At 41.0% G+C, this 23,168-nt stretch overlaps 2 protein-coding genes across 2 annotated transcripts; both read left to right on the plus strand.

The window, feature by feature from the left end:
• Positions 1-517: 517 nt before the first annotated feature.
• On the plus strand, positions 518-17,468 carry LOC117494628 (TOX high mobility group box family member 4-B-like). Its single transcript, XM_034145559.1, is given in 12 exon segments — positions 518-1,678; positions 2,345-2,413; positions 2,769-2,819; positions 3,918-3,947; positions 3,950-4,216; positions 4,817-5,077; positions 9,896-10,213; positions 10,445-10,525; positions 12,358-12,670; positions 14,041-14,336; positions 14,747-14,901; positions 16,233-17,468. Coding segments are annotated over 12 exon segments (2,007 nt in total). The 5' UTR covers positions 518-1,570; the 3' UTR covers positions 16,291-17,468.
• Positions 17,469-18,818: 1,350 nt separating this feature from the next.
• Positions 18,819-22,726, plus strand: LOC117494622 (TOX high mobility group box family member 4-like). Its single transcript, XM_034145556.1, has 6 exons — positions 18,819-19,202; positions 19,770-20,093; positions 20,360-20,440; positions 21,000-21,578; positions 22,156-22,310; positions 22,645-22,726. Exons 1-6 carry the CDS (start codon positions 18,819-18,821, stop codon positions 22,724-22,726), a joined length of 1,605 nt encoding a protein of 534 aa, XP_034001447.1.
• Positions 22,727-23,168: the final 442 nt, after the last annotated feature.

Genomic DNA, 23,168 nt, shown 5'->3' on the forward strand with positions numbered 1-23,168 from the left:
ATCAGACAGTAAAACATATTCAGTTGCCAGTTACTTTGGCATTAGGGCAGGGATATCTAGATACTTTCCAAGGTTTGACATAATGAAATGTGCTACTTTTAAAGCAAGCAACGATGTTTTCAAATCTGTAATAAAAAAGCTCCGCAAAAACGCTATCGAAGCAGTTCCTGCCGTTGCTACGTTAGTTCAGACAGTAACAAAGGACTATTTTTCTTAGCGGATGCATGTCATTTTAAATCAATAATAGCCTACTATTTTTTAAATCAATGAAACCATTTTCTTAATCTATAAAAGCATTTCAATTAATATTGGGAGTCATGTCGTTACTTTGTTGAGAATGTGGCCATGTAATACGTAAGGGATAATGTGCACATTATCCCTTACGTATTACTAAGTTATTAAAAACAACTCAAAGGAGGAGTTTGTATTGCAAATTAAGAATATAGTTTTAAACAATTAAAATAAACTTGCATTTAAAGATTCAAGTTAAACTTGTTAGAATATATAAAACTACTATTATTAATGCAAACTATGCAAATGTGTCTTTATTCCATTATGCAATATAAACAAAGTAGTTAGTAAGTATTTAGTTGATGGTGAAGATGAGGATGAGTAAGATTATGGTGCCAGGCATAAGGGAAAGAAATAAGATAATAATGCATCGCGAGAATAATGTGTATACACTCAAAAATTGACTTTAATTTAGAAATGTCAAGTTTATTCCCCAAAATATATTGACTGTATTTTCATAATAAAAAGCAAATCCTCCTCCTATTGGTATATTTAATACCTATCCCTACTAGTAGAAATTCAACTCAACAATATATATATTCTATCGACCTATTGAACGTATTTATACAAAAAAAACGAACAACATTTACTCGTTTTTCTTTGTAATCCACTTTATTTTGAAAAATGCATTGCTCAACATCCGGCGCTGACAACCTTCCATTCAATCCATGCTCCGTGGCTCTGGATCTATTGAGCAGCCTAAAAAACACGAAGCAAAAACCGGGGATTCGGTCTGCCTTCCTCCGCTGTCAGTCAGACACATTAAAATAACCATAGTCCTTTTTTTACAGACGTATCTAGCAGTCATTAACAGTGACGTTTAATCTACCTGTGCACGTTCTGCGGCTGTTGGTTAAATGTGACGTTTGAGGACAACACAGACAATCGGGCGCCGGGCTTGTCGCTGCAGCTTTGCGTCAAAAGCAGCTAAAGCTAAACCGTGGTGCGACAAGTCAGCAAGAAATACGCGTTAACAGCCACGTTTCCAGACAGACAGCACACAGGTTATTTTGGGTACGGTTGCTGTCGTGCACATGCTGTGTTTTAGTGGTGTGAGCTAATCAAACATCTGTGCAAAAGCTGTCAGAAGAAATAGCAGATTTAAACTCGGTATTTAGGGGTCGCTTTTTCTCAATTACCAGCTTTCTGACTTGGACTTTAACTACACATTTTGGAAAACAGGTTAACAAATAATAGGAGATTTATTTAATTGCGCAAGATTTTGTTGGATTTAAGAGGGGCCTCATAGCGTTTAACACATGAGGCCCAGTTGACAAAGATGGACCTGAATTTTTATTCGGATTTAACGGACGGTACCGGGCAGCACGACGGTGACCCAGAGTTTCTGGACCCGCAGGCTTTCAATGGATTTGACTCAGACAACAAGGTGACTCTATGTTATGATAGGGGGCCACATGCAAACCAACAGCATGCTACTTATTTTGCATTTGCTTTGAATATTTCTAACCGAAGTCATTCAACGTCAGCTGTTTTAAGTCACTTAAACCCCCCACTTCGTTAGAATTGATTTTATGTGATTTTATTTTTCATTCATCCCTATTTTATGTATTTTTATTGTATTATTTTCTATGTGTTTTACTCTGTGTTCTTCTTTAGATGCTGTTTTTTTATTAACTTGCTCTGTGTATTTTTTTTATGTGAAAGCACTTTGTTACTCTGTTTTGAAAGGTGCTATATAAATAACGTTTTTATTAATATATATAAGTGTAGATATATGTGTTTGTTGCTTGGTTTTGATTATTATAATCCCTAAAGGTAGCGGAGTAAAAAGTACAATATTGGTTTCCAAATTGTAGTGGAGTAGAAAAAACACTCAAGTATAGTACAGGTAGCCCAGAATAAAGTAGTAAATGTACTTCAATACATTACACCACTTATCAAAGTCAAGTGAAAGTCTTTATTGTCAATCTTTCATTTTGTGTGTACAGACAATACCGTTTCCCACAATCCCAAATATATGGTATTGGAGAATGTGTCTTTTTTCCTTCTGATTCAACACCTTTTTCTAACTTTTCCACCTTTTATGTTTCAGTTTCCTGGAGGCAGTGACAACTACCTGACCATCTCCGGGTCCGGGCATCCCTTCCTCTCCTCCTCAGAGGTAGGCGTTCACATTTTGGATTACCTGGCTTTTTATTTCCCTCTGACAGGTTGTATTTCTCCCTGCTGTTGACCTACAAAGTGTTACCATACCTTAAGCTGCTTTAAATCTCTTAGTTAACATCACATCAACCATGCATACACTTAATCATCTCTAACGTAACATCTAGCGGTTGGCAACCTTTATTTTGTAGCTATTAAACCATGTTAATATTTGTTTTTGTGTCATTTGTGAATGGTACAATATAAGGTATGTATGAATCGTTTTGTCACTGGTGCCATGAGTACATATAAAGTCAGTTTTAGTTGACCCATGACATTTGAAATCAACTCACTGACATACTCACATTTTTTAGTGTGCCACTAAACCCATTGACCTCTTCAACCTCGCTGGATCTGCTGGTGGAGTATGAATTATTTTTAATATATCTCACTACCCCTCCTGCTTCAAATCAGACACCTTTTTTTGTTTTGTTTTTTCATGTCAGTAAGGGGAGATGAATCATCAAACACGTCATGTCAGGATAGGAATTTAAAATAACAGAAACTGACTCATCCAAAGTGACATTTGTTCATCGGGGCGCTACATTTCAGGGTTATAGAAAAGTATCTATACATATTTTAAGTGCTGTTTTGTCAGTGGGGTGTCCTTAGAGAATAGTAATAATAAAAACGTGAGAGCGATCACAACTACAAATCTAAACCCTAATCGTAAACGTCAACCTATTTCCTGCAGTGGTGGTTTTTCTGCACAAACTTGTTGTAAATATTGCGATAATCAGCGTTCTCCAGCTGTGATTGATAGCATGCTTTCACAATTTGGACGTTTTCTATTTTTTTGGATTGCATGATCAGTGGACTGTATCACAAAGCAAGATGAACTGAGTCTTACCCTCTTTGAGCTCAACCATCGATTAGAGTAGTTATTTGAACTTAAGTGATCTCTTTGTCCGTGATGTTTTGTCTATCTAATTAAAGATATGATTAAAGGCATTGAAACTAAGGTTTTAGTTGTAATTTGTTTTATTTGAACTGATCTGTTCCTTTGGAGGATGTTAGCTGGTTGATCATCTAAAGTAAGCTAGCTTTACAATGCAGGGCGGGGTTGTTTTGTTGTTTAATTTCCCCTCTCTTTCCCCTATCCTGACACCTGAGTTTCGATGGCAAGCTAACCCACTTATCTTGCTTTGTGACACGAGCTTCCACACACAGAAATGTCGCACTGTGTACACATTTTCCTGATCCGATCACTTTGACACAAAATATGGTTTTTAATAATCTGTAACTTCCTGACTAATCCTCTCCTCCTTCTTTTATCCACTCTCTTTACTTTCTTTTCCGACAAATGTTTTATTTTGACTCTTCTACGCCCCCAATTTCTACACAACGGTGTGTTCTCTCTTTCTCCTTCCATCTTATCTTTTCTACCTCTCTCTCTCTCTATCTCTCTCTCCTCTCCGCTTCCTCTCTCCTCTCTCTCTCTCTCCACCATCTTCTCTGCCCAGACCTTCCACACCCCCAGCCTCGGACGAGATGTAGCGAGTTTGATATCACCTCCCATCTCTCATGGATCCCTGACTCCGCCATCACCGTTCGATGTTGTTTCCCATTCGGGGAGTTTGTCGGGACTCCGGCCCCCCCCGACAGCGTGGTTGTTCCCGGGAACGCCGTGGGTGGAAGGAGACGACCCCCTCGTTCGGCTCCACCTTCGTTCAACGCCCCGTCTCAGGGCCTGGAGCACCTGAGTCTGGGAGTCATCAACCAATCGGGAGGGAGCGCTCTGTTGGGGTCCTCACTGGGAATGGTGAGTAGTATGGGGAAATGTTTAGTTTGGTTTAGTTTATTTGTTTATAGTGTCGTGGACAGTCCCCATTGATCAACTGTCACAGAAAACAGTAAATGTTGCAGATGATAACGGACACCTTTTTAAAATCACAATACATCAACAGCATTAGTAAATAAATGCAAACAACACACGCTACTACATACATGTCACATATAGCACATCACAATCACACAACGAGGGGCCACATCCATGATCACAACATGTAACACACACGCCATATCCAACACAGACGCGTGTGTACAGGTTCTCAGTGAACCATGTTTTTAAGTGAGCTGTAAAGGTGGTATATGTCTGTATGTATGTCATTGATTTGAGTGGGTAGAGAGTTCTAGGTTTGTATTGCTGATGTAATTTAGTATTTGTCATATTTTATTTAACTGTACTCTTTCGCCGAATGATACAATACATTTTTCAAAATAAAATCACATAGTTAACCGTGTCTTGTGACAATTCCTCGTATGTGTAAACGTACTTGGTTATAAAATGGCTTCTGATTCTGAAATGTAATTATCAGAAAAATAAACGTTTAAAATTCACTCACACTGTCTCCGTCCTCAGGACCTCGGGCATCCAATCGGATCTCAGTTCAGCAGCTCGTCCCCGGTCACCATCGACGTCCCGTTGGGGGACATGAGCCAGGGCCTGCTGGGGTCCAACCAGCTGACCACCATCGACCAATCAGAGCTCAGCGCCCAACTGGGGCTGGGTTTAGGAGGCGGGAGCATGTTGCAGCACCCCCCGTCGCCCGGCAACCGTCTGTCGGCCACGGCGTCGCCCACCAGCTCGCTGCAGGACGACGACATGGACGACTTCAGGACGGTGAGCTTTATTTACATCAGGACGGTTCAAATGTTTTTCACCGAGGGCCACATTCAGAAAAATATAAGAAGGGCTGGGCTGCTCACTAGAGGTATTTCGCCTCATAAGTTAAGTTATAAGTTGGAAAAGTCAATCCAATGTAGGGTAAATTATTCTTCATACTTGAAAATGCTTTAAGAAAAAAACACAGCTCTCCAGAGTTTGATTTATTGTGTTGGCAGCTCATTTCTTAAAACAGAAGCTTCAGAGTGATTATAATAAGGAGAAATATGAAGGGTATATTTCAAGCTTGTTAGGTAAATAAGTCATTGGGCTTTTTTCTTATCAACTAAGATTTGTTAGAACATGTTTCAAACTTGAATTGATTTGGAAAGTGGGCTTTTTAACACATGAATACTACGGTGTAATATGTTGTTACATATATATTTAAGAAGTACAATATAAGACGAGCACAAGTTTCATTTGTGGGACATTATCCTTTTTGAATTTGCTGAGGGCCGATTCAAAATGGTCCACGGGCCGTAGTTTGGACACCCCTGATCTACATGATCAGTTTAACAAAAGGGAAATCATAACTCGATAATAGTTAATCACCATTAACAGGAAGTCCTAATGAGTGAGAGTAATCCAAACCTCAAGATATTTGTTGATATTATTTCTTCGTCTTGAACAATTTTCGCCATTACCCAGATCTTATGCAGGGAAAAGTAAATTGTTCTGGAAATATGTAGATTTTTCTGAATGTTCACGCCTCAAATAGAGTCCTTAACCAATTAAGTCATAACGTACACAGTAGTAATGAAGCCTAGATGTGAGTTGCGTCTATACTTACTAATACTAATATATGGGATATTAGAACAACAAAGTACTATATATATACCAGAAGTACTTGCAGTAAATGTATTAGTACTGTGATGTAGTATGTGATGTATTTGTACATGCAGTATTAGTACGTACACATGGGTTTGAGCTAGCTATTTCAGGATTGAAGTCATATTATAGGCTGACTTCAGTAAGTGCTATAATCACATGTAGGCTCATCAGGGTAATTATAATATTTTGGACGTTTATTGACATTAAAGGTGGGGTATGTAATTTTGGAAGAAACCAGCTTGAGTGCGCTAGAATTTGAAAATACACAGCCGGAGAAAATGTGCCACTTCCTTACAGAGCCCCTCCTCCAACACACACGAACGCGCACATGACCAATGAGGGCACGAGATAAGTTTGTGCACAGATGGAAGGCTGACAGGCAGGTAGGCCATCCAGTTATTTTAGCCGGGCCGGCTCAGATGATTGGTCGTGCTTTTTTACAGTATTACGGCTTCCACAGATGATATTTTTATAGATTTTTTGTCAAAGCACTTAAGATATTCATTGCTATCGGGATGTTAAGAGCATTCTGTGGAATATAACAAAAAGTGTATCTCGAGCCGGTTTCTCAAACTTACCTACCCCACCTTTAATCAAACAGGATATTGTACAAATGCCTTAATTGTTAGGACTATAGGAACTCAAACACATATTTGTGTTACGATTTGAAATCTTGACATAAAGATATCCTTTCTGTATTTAACATAAACACTTTTAAAAAATATGTCTGATAATGTTTTTGGGGTGTTTTATGAAACAACATAACAGCAATATTAAAATGTAGTCTGAATCAAAACTTTACTTTGAAGGCAGCACACCTGATCCACTTCCTCCATTCTGCCCTTTCACAATAAAAGCCTTGGACCTACACACTGTAGAACAGGGAATTTCACTATAAGAATTTAAAATCATATTGTTTTCAGTACTGCCGGTCATTAATTGAAACTGTGGAAATATATATAGATAAATAGATAGATAGATAGATATATAGGTAGATAGATAGGTAGGTAGGTAGGTAGATAGATAGATAGGTAGATAGGTAGGTAGATAGGTAGGTAGATAGATAGATAGGTAGGTAGGTAGGTAGGTAGATAGATAGGTAGGTAGGTAGATAGGTAGGTAGATAGATAGGTAGGTAGGTAGATAGATAGGTAGGTAGATAGGTAGATAGATAGGTAGGTAGGTAGGTAGATAGATAGGTAGGTAGATAGATAGATAGGTAGGTAGATAGATAGATAGATAGGTAGGTAGGTAGGTAGGTAGGTAGGTAGGTAGATGGGTAGGTAGGTAGGTAGATGGGTAGGTAGGTAGGTAGATGGGTAGGTAGATAGGTAGGTAGATAGATAGGTAGATAGATAGGTAGATAGGTAGATAGGTAGGTAGATAGATAGGTAGGTAGGTAGGTAGGTAGATAGGTAGGTAGATAGGTAGGTAGGTAGGTAGGTAGGTAGGTAGATAGGTAGGTACTTTATTGATCCCAATTTGGGAAATGTTTTCATTGCAGCAGCATAAAAAACAAAGCAATGTACATAAGAGAAATTAAGAGTCCAAAGTAGAAATAAAATAGCATTACAAAGTTTAAAAAAAAAATATATATATACGTGGATGTGGAAAATATACATGTGGAAATACAACTTTCCAGTAACAAATATAATGCAGGATATTATTGTGCAAGAAATTGATTATTCAATATTACATTTAATATAAATGTAAAGTGGGAGTTTAAGTCCAGTTATTTAGAGAAGCTATGGAGCAGAAAGTTCTCTTCCAGCCAGAGGGGAGGAATGCTTTCCAGTATCTGTCCTTGTGAAAATGTGCATCTCTGCGTGTGCAGTGTTGGTAGTTTGTTTGTTTTTTTGCCCCTTTTGAGCAGATAGGGCAGATAGACTGGAAAGGGGGAGACAGGGGTGAGGACAGGGCCACAGGGTGGAGTCGACCCCCTGCCGTTAGGACTCAGCACTGTTACATGAGTTTCCCGCTACCAGGTGAGGTGTGTGTGTGTGTGTGTGTGTGTGTGTGTTGTGTGTGTGTGTGTGTGGTGTGTGTGTGTGTGTGTGTGTGTGGTGTGTGTGTGTGTGTGTGTGTGTGGTGTGTGTGTGTAGTGTGTGTGTGTGTGTGTGTGTGTCGTACTGTGTGGTGTGTGTGTGTGTGTGTGGTGTGTTGTGTGGGTGTGTGTGGTGTGTGTGTGTGGTGTGGGTGTGTGTGTGTGTGTGGTGTTGTGTGTGTGTGTGTGTGTGTGTTGGTTGTGGGTGTGGTGTGTGAGTGTGTGTGTGTGTGTGTGTGTGTGTGTGTTGTGTGGTGTGTGTGTGTGTGTTGGTGTGTGTGTGTGTCTGTGGGTGTGATGTGTGATAAGACAACACAGGACAGCCGCACGATCGCACCGCCCATTTTCCTGTTGACTTTATGCTATATGTGTGTCGATGTGTTACATCTTAAAGGTTACCTATTATCAAAATCCACTTCTTATGGTCTCTTCTACATCAACATGTGTCCCCTCTCAACATGTGTCCCCTCTTCTTCATGTCTCTTCTACATCAACATGTGTCCCCTCTTCTTCATGTCTCTTCTACATCAACATGTGTCCCCTCTTCTTCATGTCTCTTCCACATCAACATGTGTCCCCTCTTCTTCATGTCTCTTCTACATCAACATGTGTCCCCTCTTCGTCATGTCTCTTCTACATCAACATGTGTCCCCTCTGCTTCATGTCTCTTCTACATCAACATGTGTCCCCTCTTCGTCATGTCTCTTCTACATCACCATGTGTCCCCTCTTCTTCATGTCTCTTCTACATCACATGTGTCCCTCTTCTTCAGTCTCTTCTACATCAACATGTGTCCCCTCTTCTTCATGTCTCTTCTACATCAACATGTGTCCCCTCTTCTTCATGTCTCCTCTACATCAACATGTGTCCCCTCTTCTTCATGTCTCTTCTACATCAACAAAGATTCTCTCTCTCTTTCTCCTGATCCATTTCTATAAAAACCTGTCTGAAAATGAGCTGATCAGATTTTGGCCACTTTATGATGTCATAATGATGTTTTGGCTTGTGTAACCATTAGCCAATCACCAACCAAGGTAACCCCCCCCCCCCCCCCCCCCCCCCTTATCACCTGAATCTCCTCCTAGAGCACCATTGAGTTCTTTGTAACCAAATCTCTCTCAGAGGGGCGTGGGGAGGGGCTCCTTATTTTCATCTAAAGTAACAGACAGAGAATCAGCTCTTTGGAAACAGGGCTGAAACAGAGGGGATTATGGGTAATGCTGCAATGATCTGTTTGGGGTTTCAGCCAATCAGAGACATGTTCTGTATATATCTGAGACCTATAATATATTGATGATAAACAGTATAATAGGGGACCTTTAATGTGTATTCTGCTGATTTGTATGTATCGTTTGATGCCCTTTAGTGACTTTTAAACATGTGTACAGTTGTTAAGCTAATTTGTGGTGACGGTGATTATAGAGGTGTACAGAAGAAGCTTCATAAATACTGTTATAAGTATTAGAAATCTTTTTTATCAAGTCAAAGTCAACTTTATTGTCAACCTTTCAGTTTGTGTGCACAGGTAGAGAGATCGAAATGTCGTTTCCCACAATCCCGAATACAAAAAATACAAATATATATATATATATATATAGAAATATTCAAAATCTTTGGGAAAAATAATTAACAATTGTTAATAAGTTGTACTGCAGGAGGTTTTCTTGTTTACATATTTTGCACTATTTTTGTGATCGCTGAGGAAACGCCATTTTTACTCTTGTTCTAATTTCTCTCCATCAAAACGGGGCGTAACATGTACAGGCTTTTAAAGAACATGAAACAAGTATTTTTAGGTTAAATTTCCAAGGATGCCAATGTCTATTTCTTAGAAGACAGACGCTTCTTATGACTTAAGATCATTACTGATATCCGCCATTGTTCCTGTCCCCTCCTATCAGAGCGCCCTGGTGGAGTCTCCGGTCTCTCTGGCTGTTTCTCCCGGAGTTATCTCTCTCGACCCGTCGATGTCCGACTCCCCGCTGTCCGCCCCGAGCTCCATCATCTCTCCGGCAGTCGGGAGGAAAGGAGGCGCCGGAGGGAAGAAGGGGAAGAAGAAGAAAGACCCCAACGAGCCTCAGAAACCTGTGTCGGCCTACGCTCTGTTCTTCAAGGACACTCAGGCCGCTATCAAAGGACAAAACCCCAACGCTACCTTTGGAGAAGTCTCTAAGATAGTGGCGTCCATGTGGGACAGTCTGGGGGAGGAGCAGAAACAGGTGAGAGGGGGAAACTTTAAATCATGCTTATAGATATTTCATTAACCCATCAGTCCAATCCTCTTTCGTTGGTCAAATTCTAACTGTGAAAGTGGGGTTTCTAATTCAGGAATAATGTACAAAAAGTCTTCTCTTTTATCAAGTTGTATGAAATCAGACGTTGGCTAAATAACACGTGGTAACATTCAAACACATACTACATTTTGGTGCATTATTTCCCATTTATTTCAGGTTTACAAGAGGAAAAACGAAGCGGCAAAGAAGGATTACTTGAAGGCGCTGGCCGAGTACAGATCCGGACAGATTTCTCAGGTGAGTATTTCGTTAAAAAACGAAATGTGGTCATCAACAACCTTTTTACTAAGTTGAAACAATCAGAAAGGACATTTGACACAGCACTAAGGCTGGAGCCACACGGGAACGGTAACGGTCGTATCCGCAACAGTTCTCTTATCAGATAGACGGTTCGGCCACACGAGGCCGACAGGGAAACGCAGATAACGATAACGGGTCCCAAGGTGGGTAGATCTGCGGACGAAACGCTCTGGGGGGCCAAACGGCTCCGTGTCTACGCCCTATACGATCATTTTCTGATAACGATGACGCAATAGCCCCGCCTCTCCCCACCTCTCCTGCTCACCCCGTGTCACCCGCGTCATTGCTGATGTGTTTCGCCAACAACAACAACAACAGTTTTCCGAGTGTTTCGAGCCAGGTCCCGGTATCTCGCGGCACAGTGCACCCAGCAGGTGCCTCCAGCAGACCCCCCCCCCCCCCCCCAGACCCCCCCGCACGGCAGAGTTTCCTTTAGCCGAAATCTAAAATTCTCCGGTCAAAATGTCGCTTATTGTTTAGGTGTCCTTTGACACTCAGGCAGTCATATACAGGGTTCTTACGTCATTAAAAACCTGGAAAAGTCAGGGGAAATTCAAAATGCTAATTCCAGGCCCTGGAAAAGTCATGGAATTTAACTAAAGTTGCATCAAATATAATTTATATTTTATCTAATCGCCAAAATAGTAATACTATAACGATAATAAATACTGTATGGTATAGTAATGAAACGTAAAATGGCATTTAACTGACGAGGTGTTTTGCTGGTGAGAGATTTGAGTTGCTTCAGCGTGTAGAAGCTAGTAAGCCTACTATTTGATTTGTTTTAGATAGGCACAACATGTTTTCATATGCAGACCTTATTTTCCTGTTTCATGTTAAAATAATCAATTTTCAGTGGTACCGCTGAGAAGAGTACTTTCTTTGGTCATGGAAAATTAGGTAAAGGTCATGGAGAAAGTCATTGCAAATCATTGGTGAAAAAGTGTATGAACCCTGCATATCATTAGCTAGAACTAGCTAGATCTGATCGATATGGACATAAACGTGAGTGAAGACTAATCGGACAGGAGAGAGAGATCAGAGATAAAAGAGCCCTGCCTCTCCCCACCTCTGCTGCTAAATCCACCGCGGAGAATAAACTGAAGGGCAACCATGGAAACCATGCTCGGAAGTCTTCTTCGCTGCTTTTGGTGTATTTTGTTGGCGGAAGTACAGCGCCACTTACAGGCCCGGCATATGTACTACAGCGTCTCCAGCGGGTCGAGCGGTCTCGCGTGGAAGGACACGTTTCTGGTGCCTATTGCGTGTGGACTGAAGACTTTTTTGATAACGATTTCGGTTCGTTTGCGTTACCGTTCTCATGTGGCTCCAGCCTAAGTTAGACTACATAACAAATTGCTAACACTAGTCGCATGAAAAATGTAGTAAACCTGTTTAAGCATGATTCTAACTTGGTTGGAGCTTTACAAAAATGTATTTAAGAGACAAGAAAGGAAACAAAAGAAATAGACCCTGAAGATGAAAACACAGTAAACGTTTTAAAGATAATGATAGCCTCTTCATTAGCATGTAATTGGTTTTTGGTTGGTACATTATTCGGCAATTTATCCACATCATATCCAAGATTCTGTAATCCTCATTAGGGTGAGAAGTTATTTTGCAGCGGCATATGTTCTGTTTTTAAATGTCAGCAAAAATACAGCCATTAGTTTTTATAAATGCCTTCAAATGTCCCACTTTGAATTGCCTCTGTGTTAAAATGTGCTATACAAATAAATTAACCTTAACCTTAACCGTCCTCTCTTTAGTCTCCTATTGAAGTCATGGACACCTCCTCATCGCCTCCATCACCTCCACCTACAGTGTCTCTCTCCGCCGCCGCCATGGCAACAGCAGCTTCCAGCCTGGCCGCCCGCAACACCCGCTCGCAGCATTACAACCCGGAGGAGAACACCATCACCAACATCTGCACCTCCAACATCATCCTGGACCTCCCTCAGGTCACCACGCGCTCTCGAACCGGTGCTACGAAACCTCCGCCTCCTCGAGCCCCTACGCCCCCTCTGCCCAACCCCCCCACCGTCACTAAGATCATCATCAAGCAGCTGCAGCTTCCTTCAGGTGTGGTTTCTTTTTGTAATATATATTTTGTATTGACATTTGGCAGCAAACAATTACACAGTGTTTTTTTAAGACATAGTAATTGTACATCTTAAAGGTCACCTATTGTGCAAAATCCACTTCTTCATGTCTCTTCTACATCAACATGTGTCCCCTCTTCTTCATGTCTCTTCTACATCAACATGTGTCCCCTCTTCTTCATGTCTCTTCTACATCAACATGTGTCCCCTCTTCTTCATGTCTCTTCTACATCAACATGTGTCCCCTCTTCTTCATGTCTCTTCTACATCAACATGTGTCCCCTCTTCCTCATGTCTCTTCTACATCAACATGTGTCCCCTCTTCTTCACGTCTCTTCTACATCAACATGTGTCCCCCTCTTCTTCACGTCTCTTCTACATCAACATGTGTCCCCTCTTCTTCACGTCTCTTCTACATCAACATGTGTCCCCTCTTCTTCACGTCTCTTCTACATCAACATGTGTCCCCTCTTCTTCATGTCTCTTCTTCATCAACATGTGTCCCCTCTTCTTCATGTCTCTTCTACATCAACATGTGTCCCCTCTTCTTCATGTCTCTTCTACATCAACATGTGTCCCCTCTTCCTCATGTCTCTTCTACATCAACATGTGTCCCCTCTTCTTCACGTCTCTTCTACATCAACATGTGTCCCCTCTTCTTCACGTCTCTTCTACATCAACATGTGTCCCCTCTTCTTCATGTCTCTTCTACATCAACATGTGTCCCCTCTTCTTCATGTCTCTTCTACATCAGCATGTGTCCCCTCTTCTTCATGTCTCTTCTACATCACCATGTGTCCCCTCTTCTTCATGTCTCTTCTACATCAGCATGTGTCCCCTCTTCTTCATGTCTCTTCTTCATCAACATGTGTCCCCTCTGTGTAAAGAGACTCTGAAAGTTTCAGGAACAAAGATTCTCTCTCTTTTTGATCCATTTCTATAAAAACCTGTCTGAAAATGAGCTGATCAGATTTTGGCCACTTTATGATGTCATAACGATTTTTTGGCTTGAGTAACCATTAGCCAATCACCAACCAAGGTAACCCCCCCCCACCTTATCACCTGAATCTCCTCCTAGAGCACCATTGTGTTCTTTGTAACCAAATCTCTCTCAGAGGGGCGTGGGGAGGGGCTCCTTATTTTCATCTAAAGTAACAGACAGAGAATCAGCACTTTGGAAACAGGGCTGAAACAGAGGGGATTATGGGTAATGCTGCAATGATCTGTTTGGTGTTTCAGCCAATCAGAGACATGCTCTGTATATATCTGAGACCTGTGATATATTGATGAAAAACATTATAATAGGGGATATTTGAAACAAAGTCTTACTCTCTCTCCATGGGCCTTCAGGTGTGGTTTTGACGTCGACCACGGCCCCCCGCCAGCCGCCCCCCCTCCAGCAGATGCAGAGCGCCCCCCCGCCCCCCCGGCTGCAGCTTCACGCCCAGCCGCCTCCACCTCTTCAGGCCAAACCTCGAGCCTCAGCTCCTCCTCCGCTGCAGATCAAGGTGGTGCCGAAGCAGCCGATCATCGTGACGTCGGCGGGGGAATCGCCGTCGTTTTCGGGTCTGACGGAGGAGATGGGGCAGATTGGGGATGATTTGATGACGGAGGGAGAGGAAGGAGAGGAAGTGGCGGAGGAAGGGGTGAGTTCAGCAACACAAAAATATATATATTCCCTATACATACAGTATATATATAAACACACATATACAGTATATACACACATACATAGATATAGAAAATGAATAAAATAATACATAAAGTCATTGGTGCCTCCCCATAGATCTCAGCCATCATGTATTATCTTTTTAATTTACACACGACATCTAATGCACGTCTGTCCGTCCCTGAGGTTTCTTCATTTATTCTCCCGTTAACTTTGGGGTTTCATTGGAAGTCTTTCCTTGTCCAGCGTGAGGGTCAGAGGACAGAAGGGTGTCATATTCTGTATAAACTGTAAAGCCCCCCGAGACAAATGAAACATGTGTGATATTGGTCTTTACAAATAAACTTTGATTGATTGTTTTTATTTGATATGTACATCTTTTTTCAGATGGAGGTGGAAGTGAACGTAGCCACGGTCCCGAGTGTGCCCCCCCCCTCCAGCCGTAACCTCTGTGTTCGCGCCGGCTGCACGAAGCCCGCCGTGGAGAACAAAGACTGGGACTTCGAGTACTGCAGCAACGAGTGTGTCGCCACGCACTGCAGGTGTGTGTGCACTACATCTGAGCCTTCACATGCAAATCAGTGATTGTTATGTTCGCGAACGATCCGATTCTTTTGAACGGCTCTTTGGTACGAACCAAGGGAACCGAGTCGTACTTGGTGAGAGCCGATCTTTTTATCGTTGGTTCGCTTGCCTGCCATAAATCCACTCGCCTTTACGGGAACTTGCTTTCCTGAATGCACATTAGCCATAGATGATGATGGCATAACGCGTGCTGCTTGAGTAGTCGTTTGGCTGGCTGAGAGATGTAGCAAGTTATACATTTTTCTGTGAGTAAAAGTAGATTTCTGGAAATACAGTCAATCATTATCCTGGTGATTATTTTGGCCCCGCCCCCTTAAAAAAAAAAACGGCTCTTTTGAACGGATCCCTTCAAAGAGCCGTAATTCCCCATCTCTAATTCAAATCAAGGCTTTATTGTCATTTGCACATTAGCTACAGTGTAGATATGGCAATTAAATACTTAGGTCACAGGCTCCTCCAACAGTGCAACATATATATAGATATATATATATATATATATATATATATATATAGTATATATATATATATAGTATATATAATATATATATATAGATATATATATATATATAGTATTATATATTATATATATATATATATATATATATATATATATATATATAATATATATATATATATATATATATATATATATATATATATATATATATATAGAACAAATAAGACAGATAAAATAGTGCAAGTAAATACAAATACAATTGAAATAGTCGGAGAGGAGCCAAAGACACGGCAGCCATCTTACACTACAATGCATATTAGTATCCGATGTATTTATTCTGTGTCATGTAAAATAGAAATCCCTGGCTTTATTACTAACTGATACATTCCAGGGGAGGGGGTTATTATTTCAAGAAAAAGATTAGTCATAAATAAAAATAAAAAACTCACATTTTATGAGAAAGAACTGATATATTGTGAGATATTCAGTCATTAATTTGGGTGAAAAACTGTCTGAATAGGCCCAATTTATGGCAATGTCTAGTCAAAGTCTGAAATAACAACTATTTCCTCATTGCGAAATCCAATTCCAAGTTTTGATAGTTTAACCAAGAGATTATTTTTGGAATTGTATCACTTTTGATCTCAGAAAATATCAGAAAAGTTGTTGTTTTTTGTGTAAATGTCCTACTTACATCTCTGTATGTTACCCCAGCGCCACAATACTCTTAACAGTTTTCAACTCTAGTTACGAAGTCTCCCTCTTTTCCAGACATTGACACCGTGCATATATGTCAGAAATGTATTTAATTTCTTCTTCTCTCCTCCACAGAGATGTGTTCATGGCCTGGTGCGCCATCCGAGGGCAAAACTCCACCACCGTCGCATAAGGAGAGGACAGATCTGACTGAAGAGAAGTGATACACGGAGAGAAAAGGACAAAGAATAACACATGAAATGCAAAATAGCCGAGAGATGAAATGAATGAATGATCAGGCTCAGGTATCGGCACATAATGGTCTGTTTTATCATGCCTCATTGACGACGAGAACCAAAAGGGGTTCTGTCACAGAGGAAAGTATTCGTAAAATCACTACAATATACTTTACTGTAATCGACACAAAGCAACTCTTGGAAACACTGCAGTGGGAATGTCGGATCACAATAAGGACGTTACGCTGAAGAGAAAGCAGAAGTAGAAGAAACTTCCAATTCATCATCTATTGTGAATCTCAAGTATGGACTTGATATAGAAAAGGTTTTATATGAAATAATGTTATTAATTGTTTTGAAAGGAGAAAAAAGTACAGAAAGGAAATCATGAATTTTTGAGTTTAATTGTATTATTCTACAGACTTCCACTTCATATGTGTACGCTCTTCCCTTTACTGTTACATTGAGGATCAACTGAAGTGAATGTAATCTAAATGTTTCGTTGGTCTTCGGTGATGTGCTTTTGGCGCCGAGTCGTTACGTTACTGGTTTTACGCACAAACCAGCAACAACTGGGCAAAGCACAAACAATATTTAAATGTCATTTCGAGCCATTCAAAGGGTTACATGTTAGTGATTTTGTGACAACGTGGAAATAAATCTGCCACTGCGAGTTTGTCACTTTTTAATAAGCCACCCTTTGAGGGAAATAAACTACAATCATGTGAACGGTGTCTATTCAAACTTTAAACAGGTGCTAAAATCCAGTAGAAAATGTAAATTTCGCATTTTCTTTTTGCAATACCCTAAAAGAGATCTTTTTGTGGTGCAAATTGGGTTTGATGAGAATCATTTGCGGTGACATTTAATTGAATCTTGGATTGAAATAAACTCACCAGCTCTGACAACGCTACTGTAAGGGGGAAAGGGAATACTACATGAAGACGCTTTACTTTTTAACATTACAGTGTTTAATTTAAGAAATCTGATTTCAGGTCTGAATAATTCTGGTTGCTTCCAGAAAAATAAAACTGTTTCCAGTCGGATGAAAATGCAGAAATCTGTTCTGGTTTATTGTAGATATCCTGGAAATGTTTTTAATAATGAAATAAAAAATATTTTATGTTTTAATATACTCCTGGTGATGCACTTTTTGGTTTCAGGATGACAGCTGGATTTGCATTTAGTTGTGTTCTTATGCAAAGATGTATTTTGGTAAACTTATGGTAAATTCAGAAAATGGAAGAGAGTTATTTGAAAAAACTTTAAAGGGGACCTACAATAATTTAGGAATAAGACAGGCGAGGTTGTGTTAAGGAATGCTTAAGAGTGAATGGACAGATAAAGGCAAAACTCACAAAGATATGTAACCACACCTAACAGAACAGAAGATAGCACTGATACTGTAGATACTTACATACAGATAGCTAACAGAAATAGCACCTAATGCTCATTACATGCTAACAGGTCAAGCCATGCCTGCTTCTCTTCTCCCTACAGGCAATATAAAAACAACTGGGAACAGATTTCTAATTTACTTAAGGATATCTGGCTACAGAGAAATTGCAAGACAAAGTTGGACAACCACTCCTCCAGCCTGCTGATCAACTATTCGAAAGGGTCTTCGGACATAAGTAGAACCCCTACGTTAAAGGTCCCCTATTATACTGTTTTTCATCAATATATTACAGGTCTCAGATATATACAAAACATGTCTCCGAAGTGTTTGGCTCCAAACACCAAACAGATCATTGCAGCATTACCCATAATCCCCTCTGTTTCAGCCCTGTTTCAAAAGTGCTGATTCTCTGTGTGTTACTTTAGATGAAAATAAGGAGCCCCTCCCCACGCCCCTCTGGGAGATATTTCGTTACAAAGAACTCAATGGTGCTCTAGGAGGAGATTCAGGTGATAAGGTGGGGGGGGGGGGGGGGGGTTACCTTGGTTACTGATTGGCTAATGGTTACACAAGACAAAACATCGTTATGACATAAAGTGGCCAAAATCTGATCAGCTCATTTTCAGACAGGTTTTTATATAAATGGATCAGGACAAAAAGAGAGGGGGTCTTTTTTCCTGAAACCTTCAGAATCTCTTTCCACAGAGGGGACACATGTTGATGTAGAAGAGACATGAAGAAGAGGATTTTGCATAATAGCTGGGTAAATGGCAAGTGGTTCTAGCAGAATTAGGAATAACTGTATTGATTGGCATAACAGAAATGGGAACTATTATATTATGTATTCTAATAAGGATCTATGTCTAACCCTTTCAATATTTAGAGTCGGACTTGGGACGCCTAGAGTAAACACCAAATGTTGAACTCAAAAGGTAAACACGAGTTAGCAGTTTTGGAACGGTCAAGACCATCCTGACCTTATTAGACAAATACAAAAAAACCATCTGTAGTGATTTAAGCCAATGCCTAAACGAGACGTAGAAGTATTCATAAGTATATGAAGAACTGAACACATTGAGGACCGCCATGATGGAAGAAATTGACGCCTTGTTCACTTCCACATTTCTTGACACCCTCTCTCAGGAAATGGAGAGTCTGGGGGTCGTCAACCAGTCAGAGAGAAATGCTTTGTTGGGGTCTTCACTGGAAATGGAAAGGTGTACGGACACATTTAGTCAAACACTTAATCCCATCGGCTCTCAGTTCAGCAGTTCGTCCGCGGTCAACATCGATGTCCCGTTGGGTGGTGACGTCCAGCTGACCACTATAGACGTGTCAGACCTCAGATCCCAACTGGGGATTGGTTTAGGAGTCTGGAACATTAATCCACAGTCGCACCAAAACCCTCTGTCGGACACGGCATCGCCCAACAACTCGCTCCAGAATGACGACACGGATGACTGTCCAACGGTGAGTTTTAAAACCCTTTTTTTTAATAATCACTTAACCCAAGCAAATTGATAATCTGATAATGGTTGAATATTATTATGTAATTATTTCAACAAGGACCATGCATACAAATACATTAATCTCAGAAAAGAGGAGAGATTAATTATGCCAGATTTGAGCTGATAGCCAATTTCCATCTGCAGTCTTTAGGTAGACCAGGTTGAGGTATACATAACAATCAGGGGCGGCTGTGGCTCAGTGGATAGAGTGCGGGACTTCGAATCAGGGGGTAGCAAGTTCAAGTCCCACTGCAGTCAGCATGTCGTTGTGTCCCTGAGACACTTCACCCCAAATTGCTCCTGTGGGGATTGTCCTCAGTACTGAATGTATGTAAGTCGCTTTGGATAAAAGCGTCTAACAAATGGCATGTAATGTAATGTAATCAACAAACTGAACTGATCTATACCCACCACATACTACACTAAATTATGTGTAAATGCTACACCAATCAATATCTGGAAGGGTTAAATAAAGGAAATTATTTGTGAAAACTGCTTCTAATATGCATTGTTCCCCCTGTCCGATCAGAGCCTCCTGGTTGAGTCTCTGGTTTCTAGCACTGTCTCTCCTGGAGTATTTTCCCTCGACCCATCCTTTTCCGGGTCCCCACTCTCTGCCCCCATATCTAGCATCACTTCAATTGTCGGGCGGAAAGGAGGCGCAGGACGAAAGAAGAGGAAGATGAAGAAGAAGAAAGACCCCAACGAGCCTTGGAAACCTGTGTCGGCCTACACTCTTTTCTTCAAGGACTCTCGGGCCGCTATCAAAGGACAAAACCCCAAAGCTACCTTTGGAGAAGTTTCAAAGATAGTGGCGTCCATGTGGGACAGTCTGGGGGAGGAGCAGAAACAGGTGAGAGGGGGAAACTCCTTCAACTTCAATTGTGCTCATAGCTGTTTAACTTTACCCATCAGTCCAGCTGTTGAAGGGGTCATTTATATTCACTGTGAACATATGACTGTACCTCCAACTGTGTGCTTCAGTTCAGGATCAATGGACATAGGTTCTGACCTGAAAGTATAAAAGATGTCTTTAAAAGTATTTGTGGCAGACCAAATAACATTTGTAAAGATTAATTGCATGCCTAATTTCAGTGCATAATTTCCCCCTTTGTTCAGGTTTACAAGAGGAAAAACGAAGCAGCAAAGAAGGATTACTTGAAGGCGTTGACTGAGTACAGAGCCGGACAGATTTCTCAGGTGAGGTGCAAGTATTTTGTTTACAAAAACTATGACTTGATATATTCGTCAACAACCTTTTTCTCCATGACTCCATTGCAATTAGATGTTGTCAAGGTTGAGCTCCAAGTGGTCTGCAGACATTCACTGATAGATGTCAGCCAGACAAGCAGAGATTCATGCAGCCAACTGGGTTTTAGACCGGGGAATAGACAGAATCATTTCAATGTCATCTGTGTAGCCGTGTTATGAAAAGCCATGATAATTAGTTTACGGAGAAAAGAGGAGGGGACCCAGGATGGGACCCTGAGGCACTCATGAGTCATTTAGTTGGAGTTAAAGAAGCGTTCAAGTTAGAGCATTCTCTGTTGAGTATGAGTCAAGAGCAAGTAAGTCAGTCAGTCCAGTGACTGTAATGATTGAGGACCAAATATCAAGCACTTATTACGTTTTGCTGATACTCTTACCAATGTTTATCAGTCAAATGAGTCCACCACACGTTTATCTGTTCGGTTAGTGTGTTAGCTTGGTTGTTAATGGTTGCGTGATGTTGTGTCCTCTCCATCCATCCTCTCATCAGGTCCCTACTGAAGTCACCCCCTCATCTCCACCTACAGCATCTTCAACTTTCATAGCAACATCAGCCTCCAACCACATCGACCAGACCACCAGGCCCCAGCAATCCAACCCTGAGGAGAACACCATCACCAACATCTGCACCTCCAACATCATCCTAGACATGCCTCAGGTCACAACGCGCTCACGAACTGGGGCTATCAAACCCCAACCTCCACCCTTTACCACCCCTTTGCCGAACCACCCAACTATCACCAAGATCATCATTAAGCAGATGAAGCTTCCTTCAGGTGTTGTGTGGATGACCGGCGCCTCGCCAAGCCAACTGCCGCCACATCGGATAATGAAGAGCAACCCTCTTAAGTCGAAGGTGCAGCAGATGATGCACGTTCAGGCGCCTCCATCTCTGCAGGCAGAACCACAAGTTTCCACTTCCACTATTCTGACTCCGCTGCAGATCAAGGTGGTCCCAATGTCGAAGCAGCCAATCATTGAGACCTCAGCAAGTGAATCGCCTACTTTGGGTTTGACTGTCCAGGTTGGACAGTTGGCTGGAGAGGCGGTAGTGGAGGCAGAAGACGGGGTAAGCTCAGCAGCAGAAACTGAACATGCTTGTTTCTATCTTCCCGATCATATAACTGTTGCATTAAATGTCTTAAAGGTCACCTATTATGCAAAATCCCCTTTTTCTGTCTCTTCTACATCAACATGTGTCCCCTCTGTGGAAAGAGATTCTGAAAGTTTCAGGAAAAAAGATTCTCTCTCTTTTTGTCCTGATCCATTTATATAAAAACCAGTCTGAAAATGAGCCGATCAGATTTTGGCCACTTTATGATGTCATAACGATGTATTGGCTTGTGTAACCATTAGCCAATCAGCAACTAAGGTAACCCCCCCCCCCCCACCTTATCACCTGAATCTCCTCCTACAGAGGGGCGTGGGGAGGGGCTCCTTATTTTCATCTAAAGTAACAGACTATCAGCACTTTGGAAACAGGGCTGAAACAGAGGGGATTATGGGATGCTGCAATGATCTGTTCGAGCCAAACACTTCAGAGACATGTTTTTTATATATCTTAGACCTATAATAAAGTAATGAAAAACAGTATAATAGTGGACCTTTAATTGCTCTGGAGTGAACTGTTCAATTTTGTCTCGCAGATGGAGGTTGAGGTGAACGTTGCCCCTGTCCAGAGTTTGACTCCCATCGCCAGCTTTAACATTTGTGTGCGATCTGGCTGCACCAACCCCGCAGTAGAGAGCAAAGACTGGGACTACGAGTACTGCAGCAACGAGTGTGTCGCCACACACTGCAGGTGTGTACACTTGCAACATGCAAACCAAATCTGGAGTTTGGTGAAATTATGTTTGATTGTCATCGAGTTTCTCATTAAAGTAGTGAGTTCCTGTAGATGTGTTGTTTTATTGCAAGTTGTTTTTGTGTTCAGCCATGGGAACCTAGAAGCTTTAAAATCCTTAAATAACTTGTTGGCAGCCATTTAGCAGGTGTTTGGATTTGGTGAAGATGAAAACGTCTGTATCTGTGTAATAACAACTAGGGCTGCAATAACAATTATTTTGTAAATGTTATATTTACATTACACCCTGCATACAGCATGTCATGTAAAAAGAATATTTTCTGTTCCACAGTAATGAGTTCATGGCCTGGTGCGCCATCCGAGTGCAAAACTCCACCACCAGGAAGATGACACAAGAGAAGGACAACAAATAAAACATGAAATTCAAAAGAGCAGAGCAATTAAATCAATGAATAATCGAGAAATCAGGCTCAGGTTTCAAATGTAATGTTTATTTCTGTGATCAATACTGTTCATAAACAGCTCCCCAGCAGACAAATCACTGTCGGAAATACGGCAGTGGGAATAACGGATAATAAAATAAGGACTTTACACTCAATATAAAGCAGTAGAACAAACTTCCAAAGGATAATCTATTGTGTATTTGAAGTACAGACTTGACAAGAAGAATGTTTAATATGAAAAAAACTGTACCCTGTGAGATGAAATTCATTAATTTGGTCTGTTTAGTTGTAGAAATCCTGTAAATGTTTTTGATTGTGCAAATACAATATTTGATGTTTTATTATACATGTGGTGATGCATATTTTGGCCCTTCAACTACAGCTCTAGTTGCATTTATGTTCAAATCTGTGA

This window comes from Trematomus bernacchii, unplaced genomic scaffold (genome assembly GCF_902827165.1).
Source record: "Trematomus bernacchii unplaced genomic scaffold, fTreBer1.1, whole genome shotgun sequence".
NCBI lineage: Eukaryota > Metazoa > Chordata > Actinopteri > Perciformes > Nototheniidae > Trematomus > Trematomus bernacchii.

Bases quoted from the DNA above. Each gene is read 5' to 3' on its own strand.
- LOC117494622 (XM_034145556.1), top strand. From the start codon at position 18,819: ATGATGGAAGAAATTGACGCCTTGTTCACTTCCACATTTCTTGACACC. The intron at 20,441-20,999 runs GTGAGGTGCAAG...TCCTCTCATCAG, and splicing joins GAGCCGGACAGATTTCTCAG to GTCCCTACTGAAGTCACCCC. The intron at 21,579-22,155 runs GTAAGCTCAGCA...TTTGTCTCGCAG, and splicing joins TAGTGGAGGCAGAAGACGGG to ATGGAGGTTGAGGTGAACGT.